Here is a 19,881-nt window from a genome sequence, read left to right as displayed (position 1 = left end):
CAGAGAAACAGGACTTCTGTGGCCACCCAAGTATCAGAAAAGTAAATTTTGCTCTTAACAGAAGTCCGGCTTCTCTGAAGCCCAATAGTACTGATGATGTTGTTGTGATCACTCGTAACCTTGTTCACCTTTATGTTATGTGTTTAGAACTAATAGCTGCTTGTAAACCATGAGGCGACGCTTAAAATTATCGGACAGTTGAATATTAACGACCGCAATTAAATTCGCTAACGTCGTGTTGACAGTACTTAACCTTCAGGGGGGAAATTAAATGGTGAAACAGACAGTGAATCAAGCAAAAAACATCAATTAAAAACCCGTAACTTATTTTATTTTCCGTAATTATTTATGCAGTCCATTTAAGACAACGTGTATCTTGATGTGTACCTAAGCACCTTACGCTACAGTACCGAGTACCGCATGAAGTGCACGTATAAGTGGATGGAAATCCGCATACGGCGCAAAAATGTCGATCTGGCTTACTGGACGGTCCAACTTGAGCGGTACAGTAATTCGGATCGTCGGCTTGGATTTGTTTGTCCTCTTCCAAAAGTTGCATGAAATTTTTACGATACTTTGCCTTCATGTAATCGGCCGTTCTTCGTTTGATTTTACGGTTTTTCGATTGATCCAAATTGTCTTGAAATTTTGGCACTTTCTTGGACATCACTAAATCGGCATGCGGGTCGTCATGGAAATTGTCCTGTTCGAGAGCTTCGAGTGCTTTGCGTGCTCGACGCTTTCGCGATGCATCGTCAAGAACACGCTTCTTATCGGCATCTTTGATGCGTCCGGATTCACGGTTCATTTTAAATGGACGTTAACAAAACTGTACGGGAAATTCGATCGACGTTTTTTTTTCGGGGTTTTTTGTTTTGATTTGGTTTTGGTTTAATTGAAATTATTAGTTGGTCTTCTCGTGCAGTGGAAAACTGATCTGATCCATCATATCATCGAATTTCGCTTGAAGTACCTCCACAATATCGGGTGAAATGAACAAATGTGTGTCGTCAAGGTCGTGGAAAATGAATTTGCGGCCAAGTGCTAAAATTTCCAAAGCGAAAATTAATTCATTCCGTTTTCGATTTATATTAACAGTCTTGCTTGACTGTTAATGTTAGGCTAAGTATATAGAACGTACCTAGCGTCTCATCTAAATGTAGTAGAAATTGTTTCATAGCCGGGTCACTGTAAAAAGACCACAGAAAATTTAGTCAGTCATTTGTGTACTTCAATAAAATGCTTCCATCTACTAGCATTACCATTCAACTAATACACCTTTTAACAGGTTTACCATTTCTTGTATCAATTTAATGAAAGTCTTCCAATAAATTTATCTTACGAGTTCACAATACACAATAAATACTGTTCTTAATCTGTTGAATATTCTTCTTCGACTTCTCTGTTTGGTTTCAAGGGTATTTTGCATTATTACCGTTCAAGACGGTTAATCAAAAAATCTTCATGGTGTGAATCGAATGTCTTTGACACATATAAGCAGCCCGCCTCCATTCAAAATAATTATAAAATTCACGTTCGGTCATGGCAGTAGACTTTGGAGATTTCGTATCTCAATGGTACAAATGATGGAGATGATGCACTTGTGGAATTTGCTGTTGCGAGTCGCCTTTAAACACTGAATGTAAAATTTAACTTGTTTTTTTTAGTAATGCTTTGACTTGAGTCTTGTTCCTAAAACCTAACATTCGTCACAACAGAAGAATTTACAGCCAAGAAAAAACAAAAACATCCTAAAAGGATCCCAAGATATAAGTTTTTACATTTACATTCGTTCCACATCAGTGTTAAAAGAGCGTAAAAACAGGGCGAAAATCCAGTTAATTTAACTGACCCCGATGGGTGATATGTCAAATTTCTGTGTAAAGTGTTAAAATAGAGTGGAAATTTTGGCATTTAGCCTATAGACTGTTATGATGAGAGCGATAGCACCGAAGACTAGTTAATTATAACTTGCCTTGGGGTACTTGTCAAAATATTACTTTCTCTTTGAACACAACATTCGAGATCAGTTAAATTAACTGGTTTTTTCCCTGTTTTACGAACACATTTTGACATGTCACTCATCAAGCTCAGTTGAATTAACTGGTTTTTCCACTGTATTTAAAAGAGAGAAAAATGACCAGTTGCTGGTATCGAAGGGTTGATACGTCGATTTATACAGTGTTCAAAGAGCGTAAAAGAGAGAAAAATTAACTGATTCCGTTGGGTGATACGTCAAAATTTGTATGTAAAAATCCAGTTAACTAGGAAAAAACCAGTTAATTTAACTGAGATCGATGGGTGAACACTCTTTTTGACATTCTCTTTGAACACTATATATGTAAAAGTCCAGTTAACAAGGAACAAACCAGAACACATTCAAAATAATTGCGGCTTGTCAACTTTCGGCACCCTTTACTTTACTACAAGCGAGGAATGCCTCCAAATAAATTTCTAAAAATCTAGAATTCAGTTTTGGATTTTTAGAAATTTATTTGGATGCATTCCTCGACTAAGGTCTAGGGTGCCGAAAGTTGGCAAGCCCCAATTAATTTCAATTGAGCTCGATTGGTGAACAAAGTGTTAAAAGAGAGTAGAAATTTTGACATATCACCCATCGAGCTCAGTTAAATTAACTGGTTTGTTCCTAGTTAACTGGGCGTTCGCTTGGTTTTTTCAATTTTTTTTTTGTTGGCAACAGATGAAATTATATGTGGAACAAATAAAACTGCAGGACGTCAAACACATTGGTAGGTCAGGTCACATACTTATTTAAGTGAGTAAGAGTAGTGAAGCGGAACGAGTGTAAGGACTTTCGTACAGTTGAAAGCAAAAACTAAGCCTGTTCGAATGACACTACGAAATGAGAATATTGAATTTTCATCGTAGTTCAACTAACTTTGTCATCACAGTTATAGCAGAGATCATAGAGTGTAACTCTATGGCAGAGATGGTAATAGTACATGTTGTGTTGCAAGTATTGTTATGTTGATTTTTTCAGTACTAGACCCAAGTTTTCCATACGAGCGGAGCGAGGTATAATGCACACCAAGCATAACTTACCGCGCGCTGGCATGTAAAAAGTTTAATTGTAACGACTGTAAGAAAAAAAAAATCGGTTAGATGTTGTTAGTCCACAAATTTTATCCACTTACTGTCTATGCCTAGAAGTACTAGATTTAAAAGTGAAAGTGGTGCGTGTTCAATCAATAGCTGGAATTATTTATTTGTTGTGGAAGCATTACATATCTTGACATGAGTTAAGAGTAATCTGAAATCTGTTATCTGGTGATTTTGAAAGGCTCGCGTGCCATACAGCCACAGTATGCTACTAATGTGAAAAGTAAGAAGAATTCAGAAAACGTCACAATAACAAAACAAAAATAAATGAAAAATCTATAAAAACGAGCAGAGCAAAGAAAATTCTTTTTTTTGACGATAATTCATTTAATTTCAAAACAATTAAGTTAATTAATTATTAAAATTAAAAATGCCATTGGACAGTAGTAGTACAATGTCGGGCAAATCATCGAAAATGTCGAAACGGACATCAAGGCTGTCCAGCTTGATCGAAGATTCCTCATCCGTTTCCAACGTAGCTGATGCTCGAGCCCGACTTCATTTACTGTTTTCGCAAATCGAAAAAGAGTTCGATCTGCTCTATCTAGAAAATATTGCACGTGAGTTAAGACAACCTAAACACTTGTCACAAATTTCTGGATGATCTGTCGCACTATTTTCACAGTCCAAGAAAAACTGGATTCGTTGAGTGGCAATCAGCCGACGAGTGAACGATATCACCAAGAACTGTACGAAGCTGATCCACAGACTAGCAAAAGTTTCAAATCGAAATTGGGAGCAGCGGGTAACAAAGTTAGTCAGTCAAAAGCTAGTCATAAACTCCGGGCTCAGACCAGCCGCATCGTGTCCAGCTTCAAAGCCCAACAATCAGTTGTTAGTTCAATTGTTAGGAATTTTAGCGGTCATAAGGATGGCGTTTGGCAGGTCACAGCAAAGACGGGACAACCGATTATTGGATCGGCTTCAGCTGATCATACCTGCTGTATATGGGGCGTGGAAAGCGGACGATGTTTACTGCAATATCAAGGACATTCGGGCTCTGTAAATTCTATAAAGTTTCATCCGAATAAGGATCTCGTGTTAACGGCTAGTGGTGATGGATCGGCACATATATGGCAGGTAAATCAGTGATCGGATTTTAGTGCTCTAAAACAAAAACCGCTTTTGGTACAAGTAGAAGAAACCAAGATTCTCAACCAATTTTGTTCCCATTATTTATGATGAGCGATAGTGCCTTTGAACTGACAAAAGTGTAGCGCTAAAACAATACCATTTCATTGTTACAACCCCATGAAAGTATTCAAGTACAACGACTGTTATCAGTTCAAGTCATATTTCTCAAACCAAACTTGAAAAAGTAGATTCCAACGTGGTCATGGTAAATTAAATTGAATTTCAGGGAGCCGTCAATTGGGAAGTGCCTTCACGTAAAGGTAATTCATCGGAAGAAGAATTGGACGATGAAGATGATCCAGTTGACGAACGTGAACGTGTCGACGTTCTACGAACTCCTTTATGTGAATTTTCCGGTCCCAATTCGCATACATCAGTCGTTGTGGCAGCGGATTGGCTACCTGGCGGCGATCAGATCGTAACTGCCAGCTGGGACCGATCCGCTATTTTGTGGGATGTTGAAACCAAGGAACCGGTACAGTCGTTAAACCATGATTGTGAATTGACACACACATCGTCCCATCAGAGTCAACGGTTGGTAGTCACAGGTATGTGGTTTTGGACGTCCTTTTGAGATCGACCTGATAAAATTTATATTTTTTGATATTTAGCATCGCGTGATTCAACATTTCGGTTATGGGATTTTAGGGACGCAATTCCTGCCGTTTCAGTATTTCAAGGACACACAGAGTTAGTACAAAAGGTGGTATCTCTCACGGCCTTTCGATCTCATAGTTTTCATTTCCACTATTAGAAGTGTTACATCTGCAGTATTTACTCGTGATGACAAAGTTGTGTCCGGCTCAGATGATCGGACCGTTAAAATCTGGGAATTGAGAAACATGAGGTCAGCATTGACGACAATTCGTACAGATTCGTCAGTAAACCGATTAGCCGTATCAAATAATGGCGTTATTGCCATTCCTCACGACAATCGTCACATTCGACTGTTCGATCTGAATGGTCAACGGGTTGCGCGGTTACCACGAACCAGCCGACAGGTATCACCATTTCATTGTCCCATTTAATTTGAGTAAAACAATTTCCGTTACGAATATAGGGTCACCGTCGCATGGTTTCATCCGTTGCTTGGAGTGAAGATATCGGTGCCACTTGCAATTTATTTTCGTGTGGCTTCGATCGTGTGGTCCTTGGCTGGTCGATCAGTTTACCGAAAGAGAATTGAATCGAATGAATTTGGTAAAAGTAAACTATTTAAAATCTCCACTCGTCACTATATAAACATACACAGAAAATGTACCATTTTTAGTCATTAAGCTTAAACTAATTTATTTTGTTGCTGGACGGTTAGTGTTAGTTACTTGTTGATATTATTCACACCACATGGAAAGAATGGATGGAAAGAGAAAATACAAAACAAGAAAAAGAAACATTGGAAATTAAAGCAATTTGATGGTCAATGCAAAAGCTGCAGTTTATTTTCGAAGACAACGTCCTTTGCGTTTGTCATTCCATTATTGTATAACATTTGAGTTCAGTTCCTTAAGAACTGTTTCACTATTGGGTTCGGTTTTACATGAGCGAATGCGGAAAGTTGGAGAGGTTCATGTTCTTTGTGTGCCTTTGTGCCCCTGAAGTAATTTGTAACCATCCATGGACCCGTGAGTTAGAGATGGTAGTGCACAGCAGTCAAAGGTAGGGCGCAAATTTATCGTTAAAACAGAAGAATGAAAGGAAAACTGGCTATGGGTGAATCAATTTGTTTTTCGCTTGGCTACTGTTTTGCACACGAAAAAGATGTCAGTTTCGTATCTAAGCTCTTCGTTTCTTATTTATGTCATTGGCCATTTAAATTAGAGAAATCAGTGAAACGGAAGAGGAACAGCTTAGATACGAAAGTGGGATTTTTTACGTCCGCGAAGCAGTAAATCCCTTTTTTACGAGAAAAGTATTATCGATCAATCTATCTCTAGAGCTATATTGGAAAATGGAGATAAGACTTCTAGAAGACTGTTGTTGTTCATGTATCGCACTAAGCATTGGGAGAGCGTTCCGTATTTTTTTGATGACGGCGATTTTAAAAAAATGACTTGGTTTCTACAGCAGATAAGACTTTAGGACTGTACCACACGACGGAGCTGCGCAGCCTGATAAAATGATATGGGGTGATGACAATATCGTTCGATGATTCAGGATGATCTTTAGACGCGTGATCACCTTTTGACTACCATTCACGTATGAGACAATAGCGCCCAGTACGTCACAGTCTCCCGTTCAAGAAAAATCAACCTGGTTTTAGGTAACTAAACTATTTTATTAAAATCCGTATTTATTTTGAGTTTGTCTGCGTGTATGTCTATTGGCCGCCCACATCGCTTGCAGTTCCTGTTCATTCGCTTTGGCTTGATGAGCCAAATAAGTGATTTGATGTTTCTTTCGTGTACCTGCAGCCGGTTCCTCGTCCACCAATCCTCTCGGTTGATATTCGGTTGTCGATTGCAATTGATTTCTGAGCCATTCGTCACGATTCGGAAGCACCTGATCGCCGGTTAGTTCGATGACTACACTCGGTCCATCGCCACGTCTCGCTCTCTTCGCACCACAAAGTGCGGCTAGTGCCTCATCATCGATACGAGATTGTTCGGATACGTTCTCGACACTTTCGGCTTCAATGTCGACATTCTGTCGTTCCATGCTCTGTAGGTACGTTGTTGTGGCCGTTTTCATGTCGGCAGCCTTTTTCGCAACCATTGCATTTATTTCTTGTTGGCTGACTTCCGGCAATTTCGTTTCTGTGTGGAATGAAAAATAGTCGTCATCATCGCTGCTGTCGCTTCCACTGTTTCCGTCGTCGTTAGTTGCAGGTTTTTGTATGATTTTCTTCGAAGTTGCAGCAACTTTTGCGACTGAATGCGGTATAAATCCGTTGGACTGTTTGGTTTTAGCGGTTGCTGTAGAAGCATGGGCATCAGTAGCAATCGAAGTCGCTTTTTTACTGAAGCTACCGAAAGTAGGTTTCGGCAACAGATTGAGAAGTCCTGCTGGTCTATTCGGTTGTGCTCCAATGAACTTCTCTTTTTTATTCAATTTCGGTTCATCTTGTTTCGGCAGTGCTGGTATAGTAATTTGAACAGTGCCGCGTTTGACTGGAGGTTTCGGTGGTGGTTCTGTGGGCACAGCTTTTTTGTGCAGGAATTCGTCATCTTCTTCTATCACACTATTGCTCGTCTGTTTTTTCGGCGATGGAAGTTTCAGTGCTAATGTTGACGCAATACCTGCTGGCTCTGCAGTCGCTGATATAACTGGTTCCTTTGCAGTGGAATTACTTGAGCTCGATTTATCTTCCTGCTTCTCGTCGGATGAATCATAATCATCACTATCTTCATCGCTACTGTTTCCGTATGCTACCAGGGACATAATGATATTTTGAGGGAAATCTCTTCAAACTCCAACCAAAACAATAAATAGACAAAATATGACACCCCGCGTATGACACAAATATATCTGGCAGCTTTTGACAGCTTGAAACGACCGATACCACAGATACCTATAAAGTAGCGGGTAGAACCGAAACGTTTTCTTCACTTTTACATGATTGCCGGTCATTCATTCATATGGTCTATGAGGAAAGAAGTCAAGATGAACTACTCGAGTTAAGCCGAACTACACCGAACTACTACGCCATCCATTGCTGACATTGATTCAGGCAATTCTTGATGATTCTGGCTTATAGGCTGTTATAATCAGAGCGAGAAAACCGAAGACTAATTATTTTTTCCTGCCATCGGGTACTTGTCAAAGTATTTGCTTCTCTTTCAACGTGGTACGTTGAGAGTGAGAGGACCCGGAGACCAGTTTATTTTAACTTGCCTTGGAATACAGAGTGTTATGATGAAAGAGAAAGAAATATTTTGACAAGTACCCAAGACAACTTATAATAGATTGGTCTTCGGTCCTTTCGCTCTCAACGTAACATGTTGAAATACAATGAAATATTTTGACAAGTACCCCAAGGCAAGTTATAATTAACTAGTCTTCGGTTCTCTCGCTCTGATTGTCTATTGTTACAGTCTATTGTTACAACTTTTAGAGATCCAAAATGACTGCTAAACTAGACTAGAAAATGGAAAACATTCCTCAAACTGGGTCGACAAAAGGGTCGATCAGGTTTTGTGCCCGCTCACCTCTCTTGCCTAATAATACCGGTATGTCCGTTTATAGTTTTTTGCGTTGGGACAAAACATACAAAATCAACGAAATGAGCGCAATCCACGAGACAACACAAAATGTTGACATTTACTGTCATTTTGTTTGTGTTTTTAAAAATTTCGCGTCCGCTTACCCAAAATTATTGAATTTGAAATCTTTTTTGTGACGGTAGACCCAACACCGTACGACATTTCCCGAAACGAATACAATAGCAGTGGAATACACAATGGGTGGCTGCCGCTGCACCTTTCGAAACTGTGACAACAGTACGCAGAACAATCCGTCAATGCACTTCTTTCACTTTCCATTTCGCGATATACAGCGATGTGAAAAATGGGCCGAATATTCCAATAATTTGGCATTTCTTCAATTGCCAATCAGTCAGCTTCGTAACAAAGTTGTGTGCGAAACTCACTTCAAAGAGCCGTGCTTCATGAACATCAAACACGAACGTCTCACTAAATTTGCCATTCCAACATTGCTCCGAGCAAAGAGTGGCGAAATAGTTGATCTGCAAATCGATCAATCAAACCCAACCATTTACGATGTTCAAAAGGTCAAAACAAGCAAGCATTACGAACCACCAACATACAATTCAACAGTCAAACTGCTGAACAATAGAGCGAGCAAAGTTCAATCAGCGAGTGCCCTGCGGGAAGAACCAACCGCTTCCGATAACTTCGTTGAGGCAGCAACGTTTGAGTTTGCGGATCAATGTCAAGAGGAAGACCTGAACGAGTCGGTCGAAATCAGCGAGCAAACGATCATCGAAAGTGAAGCCGATGAGCCTACACTTTTGAACGGAATAACGCTGACGAAAGTCGACATTAATCGTTTCGATCCGGATTGTGAAAGTGATGCAGCACCAACGTATACGAAATTAAAAAGGAAAATTCAGCCAGCAGTGAAAAGCAAAATTCAAAATGATCGTGCAATCAGCAAAGATATTGCAGTTAAAGTAGACTATGATGAGCCTGAAATTGAATATTTGGAATTCGCACCAAAACGTCCAAAACTCTTTGAAACAGACAATTTGGTGGATAAGTCAATTTTCTCGGACACAATGGAAAAGCAAAAGAAGGAAATTGCCGACCTCAAGAAAATCATCTCCGATAAATTGGACAAACTGGAGGACTCAGTGGCTTCAAAGCAATCAGCATTGTTACTGCAACAAACACCGCTCACACAAAACGCAAACGACAAACCATCCCGGAATACAATCGAAGCTGGACCAACGAAAACGAAAATTCAACTCTTCAATGGAATCAAAAAGTATCTAAACCCATCGATGGTCGCTCTGCTGAGAATGGAAATGTTCGGAGATACGGATCGTCAATATAAATCGGATGAGAAGTCGCTGGCCGTGGAATTGCTTAACGTTCAGAGCAACATTTACGAATACATGCGATCGGAGCTACGATTCCGTTTGCCACCGAAGAAGGACGCGGAAAGCTGGGCGAAAGAGATGAGTGAAAATGGTAGGGAAATCGATTGGGAGGATGAATTTTAGATTGTGGTGTGTCGTCGTATGGTTGACGGGTCTGTTCACGGATCAATTTCAAATAAAAATTTGTAAACAAAACTGGAGTTTTGAATGGCAGTAGGACTCTCCGGTCGAACGCCTGTGGTGAAAATCGTCGAAAACGAAAGTAGAAAGACGTGCTGGATCATACTCCAATCTCGAATCATGTCTCAGTACCAGAAATACCAGGACGTATCCGAACAAAAGATTGGAATTAGCGTTCGGCCTCTAGCAAACTTCAAACAATTTCTTACTAAAACCTATTTATTGTGGCTATGGGTTGTATCAGACATCAAGGCGACCATTTACTCAAAAATATTCTTAAAATCCACCTTCACTTTCGGCTGCTCCGTCTCTTTCTTTTCTTCGGTTGCTACTTCGAAACTTTTCACCAACCCGACAGATTCCCTTCGACTCTCATACCGTTCTTTCAGTTTGTCCCTGACAATGTCTTGTGCCACTTCAACAATTTTATCGTCATCCAGTGCACCCTGGCTTTTGATCTGGTTGTACGCTTCGATGAACAATTGGGTTTGCGTTTGGTTTTGATTGTCCGATAGATTGACGGTGACGTTTCTCATTAACTTATGGTATTTCCTGTGAGATAGAAAGGTGAAAAAGCGGTACGTTGATCGACATGATAGAACTCGGTCCGTGAACTCACGCTCTAACAACATCCTCTTCGTAAAATATTTGCTTCACACTGATATTCGGTGCTGGTCTATCGAATCGAGGTTCTAGTGGCGGTGGGAATGCTGCATACACATCATACCAAAGTGGCCGGTCTTCCATTTTCATTGCATTACATCGAATCAAACCAGTAGTTCTACGAGTGCGAAATTTCGTCTCAATTTTGTGATGGGAACAATGCCATTTTCAACTTGTCGAATGACATTTACCTTGAGAATATCGTCCCAATTTTCTCCAAACGACTGCTAGCCATAGCTTTTATTTATTGTGTTTGTAGGACCGTGATAACCGTGATTATAACCTTTGATGTTGGTGGTGTCGATAGATACTTTCATCGGCCTGTCTCTTGACGTTTGGAAGGTTATGTAAACTCTTGTTAAATGGCGGCTCATTGATCGGCCAGAGTATGAGCCTCCGACTGTCGGTGGACCACAATAAATAACAACATCAATATGCAGAAAGTTCGGTGTTATAAAATCGTAAAAAATAAATTAAATTTTCTGCGTTGCTGTTCAAGCGTAGCGGCAAAGAAGCCAGAGTACACCGCTACAATAAATTTACCGAAAACCAAATTTCCAATCAAATTAAAAGCCAAGGAACAGCCCGAAGTTGAACGGAAAATTAATGAGGTTAGAGCACTGATCCATTCAATGAACCAATTTGCACTAAAAATTGCGTCAACATTTAGGATTGCTTTAAACATTTGTACCAATGGCAACGGAAGCATCTCGACGGCACAGAATTTGTTTTACACGATGGCCCACCGTATGCGAACGGCGATTTGCATATGGGACATGCAGTGAATAAGGTAATACAAAATAAAACATGAAAGTACACAACTCAGCGGGTCGGGTCATTCATTCAAATCTCGTAGATATTGAAAGACATAATTTTGCGTGGGAATATTATCAATGGCAGGAAGGTTCACTATGTACCTGGTTGGGATTGTCACGGTCTTCCAATCGAGCTCAAAGCGATGGAAAATGATAAAAGCAAATCCGACTCATTGGGAATACGACATAAAGGTGCAACCGATCTAGTCCACACTGCTGCAACCACTTCCTAATTTCTTCTCTTATTTCCTTAAATGTAGCCCGAAATTTTGCTCTACAAGCATTGGATAAGCAAAAGGCTGAATTCGCCTCTTGGGGCGTTACGGCTGATTGGACGGATACGATTTACCGGACGCTCGATCCACCGTACATTAAAAATCAAATGAAAATATTTCACGAGCTCTACGAACGGAAGCTAGTCTATCGCGACCTGAAACCGGTCTACTGGTCACCGTCATCGAAAACAGCTTTGGCCGAGGCTGAATTGGAATATAATCCCAAATATCCGGTGCAGTCACTTCTTCTTCGTTTGAAGATGCTCAAACATCCAAAATCGATTCAAACTACCGAGAATGTGTACGCTTTGATTTGGACGACGACACCATGGAGCATACCATCCAACCAGGCGATTTGCTTTCATCCTGACCTCGAGTACTGTGCTGCTAAATTGCACGACCGGGACGGTTTGTACATTGCAGCCAAATCGCTAATAGAAAGTGTTCCGCATTTCGATCGTGTGGTCGTTAGCTTTTCTGGAGACGAACTCAATGAGTGTTCGTACTATCATCCAATAAACGGTGATAATGTGATGTCACTCTATCCCGGACAGCATGTCCTCGGCGATAAAGGGACAGGTTTAGTGCACATCGCTCCAGCTCATGGGCCCGACGATTTTGTGATAGCTTTAAAGCACAAAATTGCACCGGTAAAGATCTGAATGATGTTTGTACGGTCTGCCATTGATTGTGATACATTTCGATTTTCAGATTTGTTTTGTGGACGAGGAAGGCAATTATACAGCCGATGCGCCGGAATTTTTACGCTCAAAATCAGCTCTACGGGATGGACCTGATCTAGTTCTGAATCATATAGCCGACAATGTGATTGATTCACAGAAGACTTTCATCAATTATCCGATGGATTGGCGAACAAAAGAACCGATTATCATCCGGACTAGTAAACAGTGGTTCATAAACACGGATCGAATCAAAGAGAGTGCACTGCAAGAGGTTTATTCTACAAAATTGAGTTGCTCTTTGTCGCATCCTTTGAAAACTATTCCAATGCTCAGGTCGCCAATGTAAAGATTTATCCGCCAAGTTTGGACGAAGCCAATCGGAATAATTTAACGAATCAACTGAAGAGACGCCCGTATTGGTGCATATCTCGACAGCGAGTGTGGGGAACGCCGATACCAGTATTCTATACCAAAGATACGGGAACCGAGATCGTAGACAAAGACATCATTGACCATTTGTGTGGTCTGTTGGAAGCGGAAGGAAACATGGATTTTTGGTGGAAGAAAACCGTTACCGAAATGATTCCACAACATGTCTGGACCAAACTTAACATTGATCCGAACAATGTTGTCAAGGGACAGGTAATTGGTTTACTCGGAAATATTTTCACACTCAGCCACTGATCCATGTGACAGGACATTTTAGACATTTGGTTTGACTCTGGTATTTCATGGATGTCGGTACTGAATCCGCCGAAAGTTGCTGACTTATACTTGGAAGGTGTTGATCAATTTACCGGATGGTTTCAATCGTCGTTGATGACTAGCGTTGCTCTGCGCGGACACGCTCCATTTAAGTGAGTCCTGTCCTATATATATATCACAAATCAACTTCTCCCCTTCATGTTGGCCGCTTCCAGATCAATATTTGCGCACGGATTCACAGTGGACAAAAAAGGTCACAAAATGTCGAAATCATTGGGGAACGTAATTCATCCGAAAGATGTAGTGACCAAATACGGTGTCGACACGTTGCGTTGGTTCGTTGCAGCACACAGTTCTCAGCATTCTTCAATCGTTGTCAGTGATGGTACGCTTCAGAGCGATTGCGATAGCATTCAACGATTGAGAAAGGTTTTACGGTTCATGGTCGGATGTTTGGAGACCGAACGAACGGCGAACGATCTGAATTTTGACACAACGAACCTGTACATTTTGGACAAATTCATGTTGAACGAGTTGTTGGAATTCGACGACAAAGTGACCGAGGCACACAAGTCTTACCAGTTCAATCATGTAATCGCGACCACATTGGATTTTGTAGCCAATCAATTGTCTGCTACGTACATCAATCTATTTAGAGATCGCTATTATTGTGGATCGAAGCAACAGCGAGATGATGCTCGAAATGTGATTCGATCTGCGTTCTATGTGTTGAGCAAAGCACTGTGGCCGATTATGCCGTTTACGGTTGAAGAGTGTTGGAGTTATCATGGTAAGTGGAGCGATGTATGCCAAACAACACCCGTTTGTTGTCTTGTATACTGAAACATGTTTCCCTGAATGGCATACCGCTTCAGCGCTAACAAAATTCCGTCTCTCCCTCAGATAAAAATCCATTCTACCAGTTCAAAGTTGACATCCCAGCCCAATGGAAGGATCCAAAATACAAACAAATGTGGAAAGTGTGTCTCGATTGCAAAGAGATTTTACGTCAGTACGCACCCGACCAGAAAATTTGGTCGCAAAGCCTTCAGATTTCCGCGTCAATGCATAACATTCGCTTGCTGCAGGTGAGCCTAAAACAATTCCCACAATTAGAACTCACTCTCGATAACTAAGGTAATCTTGACATTGAAACAGTATATGCACTACACTCTGTTGGAACCGGAAGAATCGTCAGAACTATGTGAACTTTTGCAAGTTCAATCAATAACATTGTCTCCGAACGAAAATCATGAGTTCATCACCATGTCAACAAAGACTATTGAAAACTCGTTGTGTCCAAGGTGTCGCCGGTTTGCGCTGAACGGTGGGGAGACTGTTTGCCAACGATGTGAGGAAGTGATGTTGGAGAATGCATCAGTAAATTAAAGTTTTAGTTTTGACACCGTGTCACGTTAAAAAGTTTTCGTCCGACTTTTAATTCGTCAATTCTTCAATTTCAACAGAAAAATTCCATATCTGAGACTGTGCACCTCGTCGACACGGCGATAACACTACCGTCGAATGATAGTTATTTTCCAAACATTTGCCCGTACTCAGGTGAATAAGATTTCCTCGCTTCCGAAGCCACAGCTGATCAGCACTCGGTTCGCAACGCAACAGCTTCAATTCGCCTGCATGGAATGTCAGACAATTTCCCGTTTGAATGCTCAACGTTCCGGATTGATTGAAAAACCAGCGGGTTGCGTCGCTTGAACATTCATCGACTGTAATGCCTTTCAATGCAGTCACTTCGAGACAGTTTTTGCCGTGTTTTAGTTCGCCGAACGCTACTTGCTGGTCATTCGGTATTCTAATATGTGGAAGGAAAATCGAATTCAAAATCTGAGTGATTCACCACGCAATCTTGACGATCTCACCTTAGTTCCTGGAAAACATTTTGTAGATACCATCGGAAGGAACGACATTGCAATTTTTGTTTTAATCGATTTGCCTTTTGGATACTCTTGGAGCAGGTGTTAGTGTCCATTTCGATTGGTTGAGCTTTTGGTTGAGTTGAGTAGAAGAAAAACTTGTAATCCTCAAGCCACGATTCGGCAATGCATCTCGTATTGCTTGAAACGAAAATAATTTACGGAATATAATTACAAAGACGGGAAAGAGTTGCGAAGATATTTTGAGTCTCTGCTGACCGATTCGAGTAGTTAAGATATACCAACAACGAATTCAGAATCTGAACGTCTGGATTAAGTCCCCAACCAAATATCGAGTCAATTCTGAACGTTACACCCTTACATGATGACAACTTACTGTTGTATGGTATCCCTGATTCCGTTGGGAAAATCGAATGAATGCTTCCTGCGAAACACGTGACCCACTCGGCTGCACACTGCTACTTCAACATGACCACCACACATCCATGTCTTCAACGAAAGTTCTAAAGATTCTCCGCCGTAAATTTTCAAATTGCTATCGAAACCTCCAAGTTGGCGGAACCAAACTCTACTTATCAAAAAAACACCTCCTGGAATCGACGGAGTGCTGGAGCCAGCACAGAATTTTTTTTTAATACTAAAAGTGAACCGATCGATGGATTGACTCACCACTCACCTATAGGCGAAACTCTCCTGAAAACTACGACTTTCTAATTCTTCTTCTGGGATGGCAATCCATTTGTACTGCAAACTCCAGTCGAAACCACCTCGCAACTTGTTCGACCCACTTCTGTACAGCAAACTTTGCCAATCAATCACATCCAATATTGGACTAACAACTACTCCTTGCTGTTCTTCAGCCTGGTGTATCAACGGTTCCAACCAACCAACGTTCACTTCACAATGGCTGTCCAAAAAAACAAGGTAATGACCGACAGCAAGCTTTGCTCCAATATTCCTCGATCGAATGAGTCCTTCACGTTGGTCGTTTCGAATCAATTTAATTGTTTTGTGATAATTACGTAGGAACTGTGGCTCAACATCTAAAGATAAATAGTTTATCGAGCTGACGCTGCATAAAAATCATTTTGTATTTTGTGTGTGTGTCGACTTACCGGTCGTACTATGATCATCGATTACAATAATTTCTTCGATCAAATCGAGTGGAGTTCGATTGAGTATGCTGTTGAATGTGAATAGAATTGAGAATAGAAGTCTTTTACATTTTATACCGATCACGGTGATTGTTTTACCTTGTCAATGTCCTTAATAAGGCAGATCGAGATTCGTTATAAAAGGTTATTATCACAGACGCTTTTTGGCCGTCTACCAACTGATAATTTCTTGTTTTACAGCTAAATGTTGAGTAAAGAAAAGCCATTAGAAAGGAAAGCTAAGTGCCATTGATAAACTGTGATTCAATGGTCAAACTATATATCAAAATGCTTCAACAATTTCGTTTGAATTACATTTTTTTTAGAATGACCCTGACAAATTTCTACCTTTCTGGTCGTGTGTCTGGTACGTCTCGGTTAACTGTTATGTGAGATATTCCTTCCGGCGAACCAATTTCTCTCGCTAAATACTCGGTAGTATCGTTAGAGTGGGTAATGTTTAACATCAGCGTTCGATCCTACAGAAATCAATTAATTCAAATTATCTTACCAAACCTTATCCACACCTCTTAAATGGGTCAGAGGCTCTGTACACAATTTACGAATATCTCTTTTAAAAACGAAATTTTCGTCCTGCAAGAGATCCTTTCCCTCATAAAGAAAGACAGAGGATTTTGACGCCCCATACGATTTTTTGTACGAAGGGTAAGGTGTCGGAAAAAGTCGACAAATGAAGATGATATTAATGAATGGTCGCAAGGAAACCGTTCCAAGGTACAATAAATCAAAGGAACAATACTCACAGTTCTTGTACGTTTTGGTCCTGTCTTCCGTCCAGATGCAGAGATCATTGACATTTCGACTAGTATCCAACAAAGGTAGATCACAGAAACGATAAGGAGTGTTGAAAACATCAATTTACGATTCAAAATTATTCTCATTGCCCATTTGCATTTTCTTTTCTTCTTTCTCACTTCCGATTTCATTGGGCCGCGACTTCAAATTGGCGTCAATGTTGAATACATTTTATTTTGACCGTCACGCAGGGCACAGGTCTCACTGTAAGAATAATTTTGTCCGTTTACGGGACAAATATATTTAGAAAAAAAGGTATGTGTGCCTGTAACGTTTGTAACGGTCCAAAAATTTATTGGTTTAAAAACTCACATTTTCTCTAACAAAAATTGTCAAAAATTATCGCCAAGAAATTTATTTAATGAAACTTAGAATCGTTACATTGAATGGTTGCAGACCGATTGATTTTAAATATTTTGTTAGGTGTTTATGGTATAACTCACACTTGCGTCTTATCAGTTGTTGTTTTTTTTTTTTTATCTCACTGGTATAATGCTTGATTGATTTCGAGAGGCGTTTGCAAGTGTAAAACATGCCACTCAACCTAACAAATAAGGTTCTTTAAATGTGGTGACTTAGTTCTGGTCTGGATTATATTTATCATTTTATATCTCGTAATTCGGGTCTGATTTAAAAAAAAAAAAAATCAACAAACCTCTTAAATAACCGCACAGAATGTTACAGCATGTATAGGTGGTACACTTGTGTATGATTTCACTTTTTTCGATAAACTAACAATTTATGAAAATATTGTTTATCTCTCAATTTCACTACTAGTTGATTTATTCAAACAATAATGTCAACAAACCGTTCACATGAATTTGTTAAATTTTTTTTTATTGAACCTCTCTATCATCTTCTATATGTGTTCGATATGTGTACATTGATTCTCGTTTCCTAGACGTATGTATTTCAGATAAAAAAAAAAAATTGTATTTAGCCGGCCGGCTAAAGTAGTACTCCAGTCAATGATTATAACGTTGGCAACCAAAACTAACTAACAAAATTTTCGTTTGTGAAAATGTTTAGTTGTAAAAATGTTGCAGAGACTTTTCAATTATTAAAGCCTTTGAGTAAACATCATTTTAAAATGACGAGGTGTATTTTAGCCAAGGTGTATACTTAAAACAGCATTAAGGTACACACCGAATAACATTTTCGTAAAATTAGAGTACATTGAACGGTTGTATGTGAGCACTAAACATTATCGCTTTGTGACAGAGTGAGGATAACATTCAATATGTTAATTGCGTCACAAAGTTTTTGTTTACTCGTTCTGCTGCCAAAACTTTATATAGTCGATATTCAAGCACTATCCAATCGTTTTCTTTTAAACTTCCAAATATTAATGAAATTATATACTCGCGAATGGATGAGTCGCTGCTAATTTGCGGAAGAGAATGTTTGAGATTACGAGCAAATGACGTGAAGACGTGAATAACATTAAATCATTTATTTGCTGTGTTTACGATCCCTTGAGTAATAGGGTAAAATGAGTCGTAATTCGTTGTGTGCTGGTTCGTCGTACACAAAACGAAAGGCAAATAACACAAAATGTTACGTTATCAGCATTGTGGAGAGCTAATTTTCAATTTACTTTTTACGATTTGCCCATAACTAGAACGACCGATATATAGGTTTTGAGGTTCAGCGTCATTATCTGTTTCAGTTTTCGATGATTTATCTGCTGAACATATGTGTTTACATAGTCTGAATACTCAAACGACGATTATCAGTTCCGTTTACGTTTTGTATGCATTTCTCAGTATATTTTCGATCTATAAAGAAATATATTCAACAGGACCATCCTTGCTCTGACCATTCTTTTTTTGTTGCAAATATTCTCTAAAAAAGACTGATTGTAAACCAATGGAAACTAATAAAACCTTGTAAAAGCTCTACCTCTCACAGACGGCAAGAATATCGTTAGTTTAAATATTGAATCTATAACGACTATTGATATGAAATTATTATTCGATCGATTTACACGGCAATTTGTTTAAAACATAAATGTTTTATTGAGAGCACTGTAGTGTTTGTTGGTGACGGGTATTTTCCTTGAGAATTATTCCCCCAGATTAATAATTGGAATTATCGCCGGGAGAATTATCGTCCATACTTAAAAATTTGAAATTATTACCCAGGAATCATGCCCAAGCTATTTTCTCCATAGGATTATTCCCTTTAAAACTATTTGAACGACTCCATTGAATTTGTCTCTTTTAAAGAGTCTTTAACAAAATTTTAGTTTTAGTTTGAGGCACGACACACTTTTCAATCAAAAATTTGTTTTTAGATGTCATTCGTCAGTTAGGAGTTAGGACCAACACCTTAATTTTGATTCGGCTTTTCTACGATGCGTGTAATGACAAAGATTTCAAACTGTAGCATTACATGGTACTCAAAACGCCTTGAAGCACTGGTCTGGATTTCATGTCTTTACTAGTACAGAACTACCATTTTCCACAATATTTATGATATCAAAATCTTTTGTAAGGTTTGAGGAAGAACTTACAGAAATCGATAATAATACTTCTTGAGAAAATAGTATATTCCTTACCAATGGGTTAAATTATGGAAATGGTAATTCTTGTGTGAAATTTGCCGATCGAGGCGTAGCCGAGGTCGGTAAACAAAGTACCATTTCCATCATTTATCCCATTGCCGAGTTAGGTATTTTTAGTCAAAAACTTTACCTCAAATATATCAAGTCGGCAAGTCCAGTGCCGTAGCAGCAAACCCAATCAAGACCAATGTAATTGTGACTTACCCATGTATTGGGTAAATTTCACTGGACTGCAGAATTTACAACAGCTGTTCTTTTACCGGTATCGAGGAATCTGGCGCTAGTAGGAATCTCGCCACTGTACATTTTTTTGAAATC

The 19,881-nt window shown here is 39.6% G+C and overlaps 8 protein-coding genes across 9 annotated transcripts; 3 read left to right on the top strand and 5 right to left on the bottom strand.

Moving 5' to 3' along the window:
- Positions 1-309: 309 nt before the first annotated feature.
- On the bottom strand, positions 310-842 carry LOC119068434 (zinc finger HIT domain-containing protein 1). The gene has a single exon (XM_037172004.1). It carries the CDS (start codon positions 806-808, stop codon positions 347-349), a length of 462 nt encoding a protein of 153 aa, XP_037027899.1. The 5' UTR covers positions 809-842; the 3' UTR covers positions 310-346.
- On the bottom strand, positions 346-1,424 carry LOC119068435 (general transcription factor IIH subunit 5). The gene is made up of 3 exons (XM_037172005.1): positions 1,263-1,424; positions 1,142-1,188; positions 346-1,044 (listed from the first exon to the last, which is right to left on the bottom strand). The coding sequence occupies exons 1-3, from the start codon at positions 1,295-1,297 to the stop codon at positions 905-907; spliced, it is 222 nt and encodes a 73-aa protein (XP_037027900.1). The 5' UTR covers positions 1,298-1,424; the 3' UTR covers positions 346-904.
- Positions 1,425-3,319: 1,895 nt separating this feature from the next.
- Positions 3,320-5,460, top strand: LOC119068430 (WD repeat-containing protein 37). Its single transcript, XM_037172000.1, has 6 exons — positions 3,320-3,680; positions 3,746-4,200; positions 4,481-4,802; positions 4,866-4,944; positions 5,009-5,255; positions 5,315-5,460. Exons 1-6 carry the CDS (start codon positions 3,491-3,493, stop codon positions 5,438-5,440), a joined length of 1,419 nt encoding a protein of 472 aa, XP_037027895.1. The 5' UTR covers positions 3,320-3,490; the 3' UTR covers positions 5,441-5,460.
- A 1,048-nt stretch (positions 5,461-6,508) lies between these two features.
- LOC119068432 lies at positions 6,509-7,742 on the bottom strand. The gene has a single exon (XM_037172002.1). The coding sequence runs from the start codon at positions 7,630-7,632 to the stop codon at positions 6,532-6,534; it is 1,101 nt and encodes a 366-aa protein (XP_037027897.1). The 5' UTR covers positions 7,633-7,742; the 3' UTR covers positions 6,509-6,531.
- A 749-nt stretch (positions 7,743-8,491) lies between these two features.
- On the top strand, positions 8,492-10,001 carry LOC119068431. The gene has a single exon (XM_037172001.1). The coding sequence runs from the start codon at positions 8,651-8,653 to the stop codon at positions 9,932-9,934; it is 1,284 nt and encodes a 427-aa protein (XP_037027896.1). The 5' UTR covers positions 8,492-8,650; the 3' UTR covers positions 9,935-10,001.
- Positions 10,002-10,192: 191 nt separating this feature from the next.
- Positions 10,193-10,988, bottom strand: LOC119068433 (probable 28S ribosomal protein S23, mitochondrial). Its single transcript, XM_037172003.1, has 3 exons — positions 10,846-10,988; positions 10,611-10,772; positions 10,193-10,543 (listed from the first exon to the last, which is right to left on the bottom strand). Exons 1-3 carry the CDS (start codon positions 10,887-10,889, stop codon positions 10,252-10,254), a joined length of 498 nt encoding a protein of 165 aa, XP_037027898.1. The 5' UTR covers positions 10,890-10,988; the 3' UTR covers positions 10,193-10,251.
- Positions 10,989-11,042: 54 nt separating this feature from the next.
- LOC119068428 (isoleucine--tRNA ligase, mitochondrial) lies at positions 11,043-14,557 on the top strand. Its single transcript, XM_037171996.1, has 10 exons — positions 11,043-11,265; positions 11,325-11,444; positions 11,511-11,661; positions 11,730-12,394; positions 12,456-12,698; positions 12,761-13,069; positions 13,124-13,284; positions 13,348-13,922; positions 14,036-14,220; positions 14,291-14,557. Exons 1-10 carry the CDS (start codon positions 11,089-11,091, stop codon positions 14,519-14,521), a joined length of 2,817 nt encoding a protein of 938 aa, XP_037027891.1. The 5' UTR covers positions 11,043-11,088; the 3' UTR covers positions 14,522-14,557.
- On the bottom strand, positions 14,530-18,414 carry LOC119068429 (polypeptide N-acetylgalactosaminyltransferase 16-like). 2 transcript variants are annotated; one of them, XM_037171999.1, is made up of 9 exons: positions 17,653-18,414; positions 16,946-17,201; positions 16,530-16,660; positions 16,281-16,382; positions 16,143-16,210; positions 15,704-16,070; positions 15,404-15,634; positions 15,013-15,207; positions 14,530-14,945 (listed from the first exon to the last, which is right to left on the bottom strand). In XM_037171999.1, exons 2-9 carry the CDS (start codon positions 17,126-17,128, stop codon positions 14,570-14,572), a joined length of 1,653 nt encoding a protein of 550 aa, XP_037027894.1. In that variant the 5' UTR covers positions 17,129-17,201; positions 17,653-18,414; the 3' UTR covers positions 14,530-14,569. The 2 variants fall into 2 exon arrangements, with proteins under 2 accessions (XP_037027894.1, XP_037027892.1); XM_037171997.1 differs by lacking the exon at positions 17,653-18,414 and adding an exon at positions 17,310-17,541.
- Between the last annotated feature and the right edge of the window lie 1,467 nt (positions 18,415-19,881).

The sequence above is a fragment of the Bradysia coprophila genome (genome assembly GCF_014529535.1).
Source record: "Bradysia coprophila strain Holo2 chromosome X unlocalized genomic scaffold, BU_Bcop_v1 contig_185, whole genome shotgun sequence".
Lineage (NCBI taxonomy): Eukaryota > Metazoa > Arthropoda > Insecta > Diptera > Sciaridae > Bradysia > Bradysia coprophila.
This window is presented reverse-complemented; position numbering and strand designations above follow the sequence as displayed.